We start from the raw sequence: 13,989 nt of genomic DNA, 5'->3' as shown, positions 1-13,989 counted from the left end.
TCTATTATAACTGCGCGTGCTGATATCTGGTGCTCTACTGGTAGAGAACCGTGTAGCCACCAATGCCTATTAATTTAACTGTCTATTATAGATGCGCGTGCTGATATCTGGTTCCTTACTGGTAGAGAACCGTGTAGCTACCAATGCCTGTTAATTGACCTGTCTATTATAGATGCACGTGTTGATATCTGGTGACCTACTGGTAGAGAACCTTGTAGCTACCAATGCCTGTTAATTCATCTGTCTATTATAGATGCGCGTGCTGATATCTGGTGCCCTAATTGTATAGAACCGTTAAGCCACCAATGCCTGTTTATTAACCTCTCTATTATAAATGCGCGTGTTGATATCTGGTGTTCTACTGGTAAAGAACCGTGTAGCCACTAATGCCTATGTGTGTGTTTGAGATTTATTTACAGGTCGTCCAGCGTCTTCGCGACTACAGATGTATTGACCTGCCCCTGTGACCTTTCAGGGGAGAAAATTAGGTCATATTATACATCAGAGCACGATGGCCAATGAGACCTTAATGTGACTAGATGCTTTTTTGTTAAATGGATTATGTAGTGGTTTGCCTTTTATCGAAATGGTTTTTGCAGTATTCCTATTATCTCTAGATTAGCATTATCCTTATTGGCATCGATGTTTATTCCTTATAGTTTGTGTGTGGTTTTTGTGCTCTCCGCCCCAAGAGGTGTTAGTGGGGGTTCGAGCGGGATACAGAGGGCGCCCCGATTCCAGAGGCGCCCCTGCTTCTTTTAAGTGCCCGGTGTAGAGCACCGATACACTGCACCCCCGTTTAACGTCCCTCGCGGAGGACTAGTTAGTACATCAACATAGATTAGTACAGATATTACTCTACTGCCCTGTGTCTTGGTGTAAATTCACATGGGCTCTCTCTGTTGTGCTATTGTATATTGTCAGGTGTTTTAATGGTGTTGCAAGGGTCAGACTTGTTTTGAAAGGTAATTTAGTTTAATATAGTATAAAAGGGGTTTGTGTGGGTTGTACCCGAGATGACTGTGTTGTTGGGGTAGGTCCAGGGAGGAACATTTCTGATTCTACACTTTTCTTTCTTGGGGGGAGGATTAATTTTCACGCGCCTTGTATATTGGTTTGTTTTTGGGAGGGAGAGAGAGGAGAGAGAGTGAGAGAGAAGAGAAGAGAGAGGAGGGAGAGAGAGGAGAGAGAGAGAGAGAGAGAGAGAGAAGAGAGAGAGAGAGAGAAAATAGAGAGATAGAGAGAGAGAGAGAAGAGAGAGAGAGAGAGAGAGAGAGAGCGCACGTTCTGATTCCTGTTCATATTGCTAATGGTTACACAGATGGTAATTATATTTATTAGTGCATTTTGGTCAGGAGGGAATAGATCTGGGATGTTAATGCTGACCATCCCTCTAATTCGATCTGACCCTCATAGTGACAAGGGTAATACGTGCAGGTTAGCAATACAAAGGTTACAATTCAACGTCAAACGTAACAAGGCACAGGCATGCAAGAAAAAAACTTACAATACACTACAAGAAAACATCACCTACGCTATAGTAGGGGAAACAACAACAACAAATACCGTCACCATTCTCTTATTTATTTTTATTTTTGTCATGTTGGGTATGTCATGTCAACAGAGCCAGAGTGCACGGACGAGAGATATCTCTCCAGGCGCGCCCTCTAGCCCAGCCGACACGCTCTACTCAACATGTTTAAGTCTTGTACATATGGGAAAAAATGTTTACTAATCACATTTAATTACAACAATATTTACACCTATAGGGGTTGCACTGTGGGTAAATTTGCCCACGTGCGCACTTACTGCGTCTTCCGATCCTGCGTGGAAGTATGTTGTCTGTGTGCTTTTCCCCTACCTTCGTCGTCGTTGCTGATTACAGCTTAAGAGAAGGAAAACGAGGGTCTCGCAGAACCCTGGGTTTTGTTACCTAGAGCGCTATTTGGTTGTAAAAAAAAGGATTAGAGCTTATCCATATTGGTCGAAAGGGACCAAGTGACATATGTATTGGGGGGGGGGGACGTACCCTTCCGTCGTTTTAGTATTATTAGTCTTTATCTATTTATTTATTGGTGTAATTTTCCTATATATCTTAACGCGCAGACGAGGAAACCGCGAACGTTCGTTATAGACAGCTCCCTCATCTTTGCCTTGGTTATGGTATTGTTTATTTACTTTTTATGTATTAACGTCAACAAGGTGTTATTGGACACTGCACTGTAATGTACTACCAATCCAAAGTCAATTTGGACCCCAAATACAAATATAGGTTCTCGGCGTGCACATTACATGCAGTGTTTCTATATCTATTTATTTATTGATGCAATTTTCCTCTTGTCATAAGTACATAAGATAGCCATTATTATTTGGAAGACACTAATGCCTATTTATTGAACTGCCTATTATAGATGCGCGTGCTGATATCGGGTGCCTGTTCACGAGTTGCCTATCAATTACTTCCGCTGTTGGCAGCCGGAGATGTGTTTCAACATCAGGTAGATGTGCGCCGTTCCTCCGCTTTTTGAAAAATATGAACGCGACTTGATTGTAGATTTTTTTATGTCGTTAAGCTCTGAATAGATGGATTCAGTCAATACATTGCTGAGTAGATGTCTATTTTTTTACGAATGAAAAAAGTTATTGTATTTCAACTAAATGTATGCAATTATTCTCTCCTTCATATTATGTACATTAGTAACTGTCTCATATATTAGTTAAAAATCGCACTTAAGGAAACATTGTGTCATAAACCCTGTTACAAGTATAAAATAGTTATTACCAGAAATCGGTGAATCACTCGGCACTTATTTATTTGTTGGTCATATCACGAAGACAATAAACGGAGCATGTTATAGGATTTATATTTTTGAGAATGCTACATGGTAAGTAAATGACCCGATATCGTTATAATGAATATCGTAATAACTGACGAAATATTAAATTTCACGTGAAAACATTTTTGTTTAGGGAGTTCACTTGGTATTGTGTGACACGAGTGATAGAGAAGATGAACTGATGGGCGTGGCTACGGAACTTCGAGACTGCGCCCTACCCAGCCTGATTGGTAACGAAGTCTTAGCAAGTGATCAAGCCACAGTTTGTTTACGAAGAATGACAATCTTCCAATGAAACTAAACAGTTAATGATGGCAGCTTTTATCCAAAAGTCTTACATGAGTCTTGAAAGTTAGGTTAACCTGAGTCATCATTTTTTGACGCCTCAGACCTTATTATCCAACACAAACTCACATGCGGAGAATACAAAGTGGTTTCATCCAATATTAGCACATATACTCGTATTAAGTGAATGGAAGTAATGCATATTGTAGATTACAGATTATTTACTACTTCGACATCTTCGTAAAAAAGTGTCCAATGGAACAGATGGTGACACATACAACTCTTAATCCCCAACGTTTCGGATAGTTTTGTTGTAATGGAAAACTCCCATATGTAATGTCCTATAAGTTCATGAATTCCTGTCGCTGTAGGCGTCTCCACCACTGCCGACTTCTGCGCTGCCTGCAAAGTTGCTGACGTTATCCTCGTCTTACCGTATGTTGAATGCTTTGATAACCCTGGCAATCGTCAGTTAGATATCTTCTGGAGTAGATTGTCACATGTTGACTTTCCAGCCCTGGACGGGGCGTTGCATCCGGTCACTAACAGACAGGTGATGATCCTCTATGCTTCAGCTCTTTTGAGATTAAACTGCTCGTTTGGCGGTTTGAGTTTAATAATTATATTCTTGTAGTGAAATCAGATGGCTTATGGGCTTGGTCACACTGTTTTGCATTAAGTTAGTATTTTCTGACAAACTTTTAATAATTTTAAAAGTCTAAAATTATTATAATAGTTAGGGAAAATATGAATAAAAAGCTTGCCTTGTCTAACAGAAAAATTAGTTACAGCTAAACACGTATTGTTTATGAAAAACTCTATAACGCTTTATTATTTTACCGATTTCAATTGATGATCGTACAAAATGAGCTGACATTTTTAATAATTTTCACAGTCAATAGTTTTTTATTTACATGTTCATTGTATGCCTTCTTTTAAATCAATGAAATGTTTTAATTTTAAGTTTTCCAAACTCTAAACAAGTCAATTTAAGAAATTTTATATTCCGTTCATATTGGTATGGTTGTTTTCGGTTTCTTAACATTCCACTACGAGTGTAGGCCTTTGACTGTTCAGTTCCCATTGTGTTTGTATCAGTATTTTCTGTATTTTCCATAGTAATCCCATGTTGTGTATTTCCAGACAATGAGATCCGTTAATGCACGTGGTCCACTGTCGGCTGCACTTGCCATCGCTGATAGCATGAGACGCGTGCACGCAGAGGCGCTCCAGGTCAGATGTTGGTTGAGAAAGTAGTTATATTGACATCATCAATTTAAAAGAATTTCGTTCTTAACGCACTGAAGTTTGAACTAAGCACTTATTCTGTAGGAGCTCAAGTTTCTTCTTCTACTTTTACTAATAATAGTAGACATTAAAACAGCACGACTAAAGCTTTTTTATTATCGAAGTAGTGCTACCCCGACTTTTTGTAGTCTTATAAGTTTATTTAGATAACTTCATTAACTCGTATTTTTATTTTTTCAGAACGACATTCAAATGACCTTAGACCCACGGGAGGAGTCTGAGTTTTGCTCTTTATCTGTATCCTTAGTGTCGAGCACTTATCCAGACATATGTGAAAACCACTTGTCCGTTACCCGCACAACAGAATTCTACCAGAAGACCGATACCTTGGTACTGATAGCGAGCGTAAATAGGGAATTAATGGACTGTGTTTCAGAAAAGGCAGCTAGGCCTAAAGAAGTTGACACGACGTCATCACTGTATTCCAGACTGTGACACATTGTGTTTGTTCGTAATACCATGATTTTGGTGCTTACCTGCTTTACAAATTGAATAATCAATTAACTAATGGCTGTATTGCTTCTCTGGTAAAAACAATTAATAAACTTTATAATTCAAATTGTTTATATATGGCTGTATTGCTTCTCTGGTAAAAACAATTAATAAACTATATAATTTAAATTGTTTAACCACGTCAACCAGACCTCGGGTCTCCTTCAAAACGATCAGAACGATCACTGACCTGAAGTGGATGATAATGTGGGTGGAAAATGGAAAAGTGCATCAGGTGAAAGACAAACCAGAATATGCCGGACAAACAAGTTTTGCCATTTGCGATTATGAGGCTACTTCTTTTGAGTGGCAATTAAGCCCATCAAAAGTCTCTTAATATGCAATAAACATCTTATTCACTAGACTTAAAAAAACAACACTATTGGTATTTCACACTTTAATATAGATAATCGTGACATAAATATTTCTAATCTATTTGCAACATATCTTTCTTTTTTCATTTTGTTCCATTTTGTCAAATATAATTGAATTAAAAAATTATCATGAACAATCATCATTGAATAACAAATAAACGTGTGGGGTGGCATTTTTCCAATATGACGATATTCTAAACGCAAAAATACCCCATTGTTGGATAGTCCTTTTTCTTTAAAAAGTAAAAAAAAAACACATGTGATTAAAATTCGTTCTAACCCCTTGTTAATGCTCTAAATCACTGACTGAGCCAGTAAATCAGAGAGTGTCGGATCATAAAAATAATTTACAAAACGCCCGAATATGTAACAATGAATGCCAGTTTGTAATGTAACACATTTAAAAAGTAAGCCAACTATTGTATATTTAAAAGTTTTTTCTCAAATATATTGAATAAAGAAGAAGTAATACCAAAAATTAGTGTTTGCTGTTCAATGTCTTATTTGTTGTTTAACCATCTCTTTCAGAAGAATGTTTATAATGATTATATAAAGTTACAAACTTAATGATAATAATACAACAATCATTTCTAGTTATCAAGTCGAAATATTCTCGCTCGGACAATTGTTTGGCTGAAACGGGATGGACGGCACAAGACTTAATAAATAGTATGTTGACTACTTAAGTAGACAGGGCGCATAAACGAATGTAAGTGAAAATGGGAAAACATCGTTAATAGACAACATGTCAAGTGTAACACGATAAGTCGAGCACAACGTAGTGCCTTGGCAAAATTCCGCTGTGGTGTTGCACCTCTTCGTATAGAAACAGGACGTTATGATGGTGCACCTGAAAATAAACGATATTGTTTTATCTGTAAGACGTGTGTCGAAAGTGAACAGCATGCCTTAATGATGTGTCCGCTATATGCAAATATAAGGTCCACTTAAACAGAAAATGCTCATTTTGTTAATCCAAATTTAAAAGCAATAAATCCAAGAGAGAAAATGAACTTCTTGCGGTCAGATGATCGCTGTCATCCTTAAACCCAGTTACAGAACTTGTGATGACATTTTTTATGACGCAACACAACCACATGTATATATGAATATTTTATGTGTGCATATAACAATTACGTATCAAATAGAAATATAACTTGCAATTCAAAATACCAAAACTGGTTAGTATGTACAAATTGCATTGTCTTTTATTGTATATGTGTGTGAGCATTAAAAAAAAATATTTTAAGAAAATTAATCATTTTAAATCAAATTACTTTAAAGATCATTTATATATTTCTAATAGATTTGAAAGTTTTCATAATGCACATAATTGTTGAACACTTTTATAAAGTTTAGAACCATCGTCTCTCGTAACTCTTTTAGAGTGGTTTTGTACATATATATAATGATTTCGTACTGTTTACTGTGTTTGTATGTACAAAAGTGAGACGTTATTAAACTATTCTGTCTGTCTGCCTATCTGTCTGTATAAATCAATACTTAACTAACATTAGAGGTTTAACTATAAATGTTGAAACAAATTGGTTAGGTCTCATAAAAAACTCATTGTTTCACTTAACATCGATTTCATATTACGCGATCACACCACAATAAAAATGTGTTCGTTGGCTATTACAAAATCAATTGAAGAGCATTATTACGTTGGCATTAAAAGAAAGGTTGATCACCCACACTACCTTATTACCCAAACTATTATTACCTTTGTCATAATTGCAAGTGAGGGATCCATTTGCGGAAACCCATGTTTATTTTTTAAAACAAGGGCATATTGCCACTTTAAAACCTGAAATTGTGTGTTGTGCTATTTTTGTCCTGTTTAAATGCTTTTATTCATTCCATAATATATATATATATATATATATATATATATATATATATATATATATATATATATATATATATATATATATATATATATTTATATATATATATATATATACACTGCGTTTGGGTTGTCCGGGTACATGCAGTTGTCGTATGATAACTGCTTCCAAAGCACACAAGTGCTTTACCGAAATGATCCAAACTCAAGAATCTTTTACCGCCCATCGCACACACAGCTCAGTATTCCTCTTTAAAGCAGCCTTTTCACCATGTTCATATTAAACAGGACCCTCTGACAAACGTTTTCAACTTGGAAACCCCTTGATTTAAGGACAACAACTTGACCTGAACACTTAGTTCACTTAGTTATTAAGCGCTTTAAAAAAAATGGTAACATTGTTTTTGAATATTTTTATATGTCATAAAACATTGACGTTTGCATTTAACAGAACAGAACAGTAACGCAGATTCAGCTTTTAAAAAAGTTCAATGGCGAGGCTAACTCGACCCAATACTATGCCTTATGCTAGTATTTTGTCACAATCAACGCACGAATCACACCCAGTCGGAGGAATTAATAATCTAAGATAACCTGATATTTGAGCCGAACTGTGACTTTAAACATAAGTATATGACCTGATTGGGGTCAGGATATTTTGACTTTCATCCTTTCAAAATACGTCAATAAAGTGACGTTTATTTTACGTCAATTTATGCAACACGTTGATAAGTATTAGTTATTATATACACTCTGGCGTATGTATTCGAACGGTTATCTCAATATTGCATATTTTCATATTTTAATGTCCGTATTAAAAATTCCGACGTCTATTTAGCAACTTATACTGCATAAGCAATCGTAAAGCGTCATTACTCATAACATTTCAATTCTAACTTCCGATAACTGTCAATATATCGCTTACGGCATTGCCGTGCTGAGCTTAGTAACGCGAAATCGTAAACATTGTTAACGGCTTTGGACAGGCCATCTTAACTTGTCGGTTTCTATCTTGAACGTTTTCGATTTACCAAACACATCTGAATCATCAACAAAGCTTATTTTAAATACTATTTCTTTATATCCGTCTTCGAAACGTGCTGTCAAGTTGCCATTTTGTGTAAAGCAGAACAATACACGCTATACATATACATTGCATATATGCTAATCTACGCTATATCCAAATAAACAATATTATTCTATATCCAATAAATTCATCCAATCGGCATTCTTTATATGTACCACGTGACCGTCCAATATATTCCGGTATTGGATCCAAAAAGTCTGTATTTTTACCATATTGGACAGTTGAGTACACTAAGCAATTGTTTTATAACGATTAAAGCCGTTATCAAGAAAAAGTATCCGAATGTAGAATAATCGATTCACACGGGCGCTTGTCTTGAAAATAGCATAGATGCAATTATAAAGCATTTTAAAATCAAAATTAAAATTAAACAAAGAGCTGAAGAAAGGGATAAAGAATAAAAAGCTTATTAGACGTTTAAACTGTACAATACGTGATATATTTGGACTCGCACTCAGTTTGAAGTCATATTAGACTCGCCTAACGGCTCGTCCAATATGACGTCAAACTGTGTGCTCGTCCAAATATATCTCCGTATTGTACAGTGAAACGTCTAATAACCTATAATTATAAATTATATTTACAGAATAACCATTTTACAATATTTGCAAATAATGTGCATATTCATGTGAGCTTGCATGTGTGTGTGTGCGCATGAGATGCCTATACACTATTCAATAAAAAAACTTCTCGATATTTTAGTTTCATTGTATTCATACAATTGTTTATTTAGTGATAACCTGCATCGCAATTAAATATTGATATAGGTGATATTTATCAAGTAACAAGTATGTGTTTTTTTACAGAGCTAAATACATTTTAGGGAGAAATATATGTACTGAAGCTTGCTTTTTATATACGATTTTTCCATTGCTATTTGTTATTTTAGTTTGGTTTGCTGTATTTGTTGGTGATGAAAACAATCTTTTATTAGTTATCACTGTATATAACAGTGTATGGTTTAATTAAGATAAAATATTAAATGTTTGAAAAGTTATAAATTAATTCAGATTACATGCAAGCTCTTATATTTATTTATTTATCAACTGAAAATAAAACGTTGCTACACAAATAATTGCGTTAGATATTTAAAAACAATTTTAGTAAGGGTAAGTAATACATATATACGATGCTGATTTATCTATTTCATAGGTGGTCTGTACAGGGTTTATGAAATCCATCAAACGTTGCTATCCATGTTATTTGGTATCTCCATAAACAGTATAAATGCAATATATTTTAAATAAATTGAGACATATTTTTATCTAAGTCGATTTTTATGTGTGTAAAGAAGTGGATTTATAGAACAGAACGGTGAACATGGTATATTTATAATTAATTTAAATTATATAGTTAAAGTAACATTACTATTCAAAATCAACGAAAATTTCGTACAATTGTTCGTAAAATAAACTTGACCATTTAAAATTCAGTGTTCCTTATGGCAATTGCCAAAATTTCAACGTCAGATGTCGTCTGGTAAAATAGAAGTTTGTAGATACAAAATGCTCGTTTTTATTATTGTTTCGCATATCTATTCATACGACACATGAACACTTAAATGGTGTTCGTGTGTCGTATGACTAGATATATTCGCGGGAATTTATTGTGGCCACAAATAAATAAAAAACGAGCAGTTTGTATCTACAAAAATCTATGTAACCATACCACATCTAGCGTTGAAATTTTGGCTATTGCTATAAGGAACACTGATTGTTAATGTGTTAACTTTATTTTACGCAACACTTAACGAAATTTTCGTTGATTTTGAGCGTTATAGAAACTTTAAAGTCTTATAATAATAGCATTCTGTAAATATGTTATTTTATTCAATGATTTTGGTAAGATATCTACAGGTTGGTTATTTTGACCGCAGAAAAAATGCAATAACATACAAATATGCTCGAAACATTATAATCAGAAAGTATTTTTTATTTTATCTCGCTTTTTTAATACAACGAAATGGAACAGTGCAGTCTTTGCCTTGTCACAATTTAATTAGATTAAAATGTTCCTTCTAAAACATTACAATTTTAATATCAGGTCGATTTGTTTCCATTTATGATCACAATGTGTGCTCGTTCGCCTAAAAATAAAATAGTTCGCCATTACATTTTATACAGTCTAAATGCTACTAATGTTTCATAATCATTTTATTATTAAGCCCAAGCCCTATATAGGCATGGATGGATACGGCAGTCCCGGACCGTTCCGGATCATCCCGGATCGTGATGATCCGTGGACCTTTGATATTATTGAGCGTCGACGCTCTTTCAAAGACAATCACAACTGTGACAACACGGCATCCACACGAACCAACCAGTACCACCACGGACAAACCCGGCAGCATCACGCTATCAACACTGCGCCCACACCGACTGTTCCGGCACAGCTACGTTGTATGACGGAAAAATGCGACAGAGACACGCCTATACCAGGATAAACAAGGACCAACACGGCATCACACCGACCATGCCGGACCTTCACGACAACGACACTGAAAGACAAAGCAAACTATGCTTCCCACCAAAGGCAATCACACAGTTTTTCAGCTGCTATAACTCAAACTGATTGGCGATGTTCTTCCACTCATCAGGCGTTTCAGGACGTGCAATTACTTCCTCATATAATCTCGAAGATGATGTCGTGGCGACCCGTAGCCATACATCAGAGAGTGGTAACTGTGCCCTAATGTAAGGTACAAAAACGCTCATGACAACTTAATGCAAGCTGTTAAAGGCCCCCTATAGTTTGACTTCTTTGGATTGATTCTTTGCTCAATTGTGCGTTAGGATCTATTGGTAAATCTGATACCACATGCGCAGAAAATTAAAGGAGCCATTTGGGTCTTCGTTCTTCAGAGCGTTTATCAGCCGTGCAGGACTGATCTTCTGGCGAGCCATTTTTACACGCAGATGGGTCCCCTTTTCATTATATTCACAGGTTTCGATAAAATCGTTTCCGTGACTTTTCTATTTCTGTGTCGCTTTTGGCAGGATGCTTTTTTAAACGCGACAGTTTTTAACTAAAAAAAACCTGCCATGTTGGCATCCCGGAGTCCTAAGGAAAGTATAGTAACTAGGAACATACAAAATCTGTCAATAAAAAGCGTCGGTATCGATGCATACGGTGCATCATTTTGGCTTTTTTTAAATTTAAATTTGTCAAGGTAGAAAACATTAATAAAATCAATATTGTTCTGTCACAATAGCTTTTGTAATTCAAATTTGTTGCTACGTGGGATTTTGTGTTCATTGTTCAACGATGCTAATGTTAAATAAGTATTTATTACATGTTAACTGTATATATCGTCGTTGAAACCCACGTTCACTCAAATACGCTATTATTATTAAATGACCTTGGGAAATAAGGTTAGCGAAATTGTGTAGTCATGATTAATTTAGGAGGCATCTGATTGGCTTCTATGTCCACTTATTCCAGGTGATTCAACCAATCAAACGACTTGCTTTTAAAACAGTTTCAATGCAGATCATGTTGTCTTTTTTTGTTTTTGATCGTAACGTTTCGCTTTTGTCATATTTAAAGTTTCCCGCTCAAATGATCGTAGCTGCTCATACTTAATAAGAACAGTATTCAAACGTGTAATTTAACATTTTTAAACACGAAAATTTACCATCCATTTCACACACAGTATATTATGACGTGACAAAGGAACATAAGATTTGGGTCCGACGATGGTATTATTTTGACGTAAAGTGAGTAAACGTTTAACGATATACGAGTACAGTATATCCACCATAATGTAATGTTACATAACAAGTTTGAAACTATTACGTTTTTTTCAAACTATGTAAATTTGATGCTCATAAAATTATTGAGCAACTTGAAAAGCATACATACAAAAATATCAACTACACGTGCCTTTTTCCCCTTGAAACGCAGTATACGATGGCCAATGAGGACATCTTGTAATCACTTGGTACAGTTAGAGCTTAGGATCATGCACTATTGTCGGAAACCACGCTCATTCAAATACGTTCGCCGTGGAGAAGTGGACATTTATACCATTAATGAATTATTATATCATGCCCTTTTATATATGCGATACTTTTCATCACCATGTTGAATATGCATGTATTTACACCGCCATTACACGTAGTATGTATGTTGTTTGGCTATGTACTTATGTATTTGCCAATACAATTGACTTGACTTGACTTGATATGTTGTCCCCAATGAAGGGGCGTATTTTAAATCGCCTAACAAGAGGCCAAGTACTTGTCCTAACCAGGCAACGGACTCGAGCGCTTTTGGACAATCCTTAGGCTTTTGATGAAATCGAGCTTAAACCATAGGTTTATATTTAATCATTCAAATACGCTACGAAATTAATTTGGTGATGAAACCCCCGATACACCGACCCCGTTTGAAGTTCGTTCTGAAAAATGTGACTAAACGGGCTCGAACTGTGTGAGAACGGAGTGATCGTAGTAGCAATGTGTTACGAACTGTCTTCGAACTTTGTGGACGGCCTGGAACGGGGTTGAACGTCAGTAGTGTTTCAGAACTTTGAGCCTACTCTTTCTTCAAAACATCCCGTTCTACAATTAAACATAGTAACAACGTACTGGAAACGTAATGGACGTACTAAGAACGGATAGGTCGTACTAAGGTCGGGTTAGGAGCATGCCAGAACGTATTGCGATCGGACCGAAATTACCTGTACGATGCCACACCGATCGAGTCCGCTTCTAGTCCGTCCAATCCGTTCTAAGACAGACTGACCCCGTCCGTACTACGTCTCATGTACGATCTTGTTTCGTGTAAATAAATAGAAACAAAAAGATAAGTTCTTTCAACGTTTGCAACACGTTCTCAGTAAGTTCTTAGTACGTTGTACTCGTATTAAGGAGTTCGCAATAGGTTCGTAGTACGTTGTACCCGCTCAATGCAGTTGTAACAACGTTCAAACCGTAAATATAATACGTTCAGACAATGTTCGTATAAATAGAGGTCGTTATCTCAAAATTCAACATTTTTGATATCAAGTTGAAACATGGACAATCTTGGAGCTGTTAATTTTTTAAATGTTTGCTTCGTGCAATTTATGTTAGAAGCAGAGCAGCCGAGAAAGAACAAATGTACGTCCGGTCGGCTAAAAGCGTGAACATAAATGAGAACTGGCAGGCACGTAGTCGGTTGTATAATCGCCGTGCAGAACGTAGCTGCAACTACGTCCTAAACGTACTAAGAACGTAGTGGGACGGAGTGAGAACTGCCTTTGAACGACTTACCACTGCACAACGAATAAAGAAGATCTGCGTACGAACGTGATCGAACTGGCTGAGGACGGGCTCGGTCTGACTGGAAACGGCATACCAACGGGGACTATGGGAACATTGATCCAATTCGAACTGGATAAAGACGGACTGGCAACGGGATAGGACGGGGTAGGGACGAGCTGCACGTAGCGCGAACTGTGTATGAACGTCATTCAATCATATAGTAGATTTTTTTCTGACCAAAACTACACGTTCAAGCAAGTTCACATCCCGTTCTGCATTTTCTTCAGAACGTGATCGAACTTTCTAAGAACGTGCTTGGTGTTTGGGCTTCTTTACGGAATATTTACCGTGAGTTCAGACGATGAACAAGCACCTAATATCACACGACGTTCACTGAAACTGAAATTGCATCACTGGGTATTAAAACAAAAAGACCTTCATTGACAACCGCGTCCTATAACATACGTAAACCTTGGAGTATTTTGTTGAGATGAGTTTAACGAAATCTGCAAAT

The 13,989-nt window shown here is 36.3% G+C and overlaps 2 protein-coding genes across 8 annotated transcripts in view; both read left to right on the top strand.

Moving 5' to 3' along the window:
* The window catches only part of LOC127879193 (uncharacterized), a 341,912-nt gene that overhangs the window by 1,735 nt on the left and 326,188 nt on the right, over window positions 1-13,989 (top strand). For 3 of the 7 annotated variants that reach the window (XM_052425922.1, XM_052425910.1, XM_052425918.1), the window contains exons 3-4: window positions 2,412-2,498; window positions 2,971-3,067. In XM_052425922.1, coding sequence (XP_052281882.1) covers window positions 2,412-2,498; window positions 2,971-3,067 — 184 coding nt within the window. Of the gene's footprint in view, window positions 1-659; window positions 823-2,411; window positions 2,499-2,970; window positions 3,068-3,493; window positions 3,676-4,265; window positions 4,356-4,610; window positions 5,623-13,989 lie in introns of those variants that run through there. The other 4 variants (XM_052425894.1, XM_052425930.1, XM_052425941.1 and 1 more) reach the window with 3 other exon arrangements.
* Window positions 1-13,989, top strand: part of LOC127879229 (glutathione S-transferase-like) — a 252,638-nt gene that overhangs the window by 53,347 nt on the left and 185,302 nt on the right. The window lies entirely within an intron of this gene.

Source organism: Dreissena polymorpha, chromosome 1, assembly GCF_020536995.1.
Source record: "Dreissena polymorpha isolate Duluth1 chromosome 1, UMN_Dpol_1.0, whole genome shotgun sequence".
Taxonomy (NCBI): domain Eukaryota; kingdom Metazoa; phylum Mollusca; class Bivalvia; order Myida; family Dreissenidae; genus Dreissena; species Dreissena polymorpha.
Note: the sequence above shows the minus strand (reverse complement) of the source record. Positions and strands in the feature narration are given on the sequence as shown.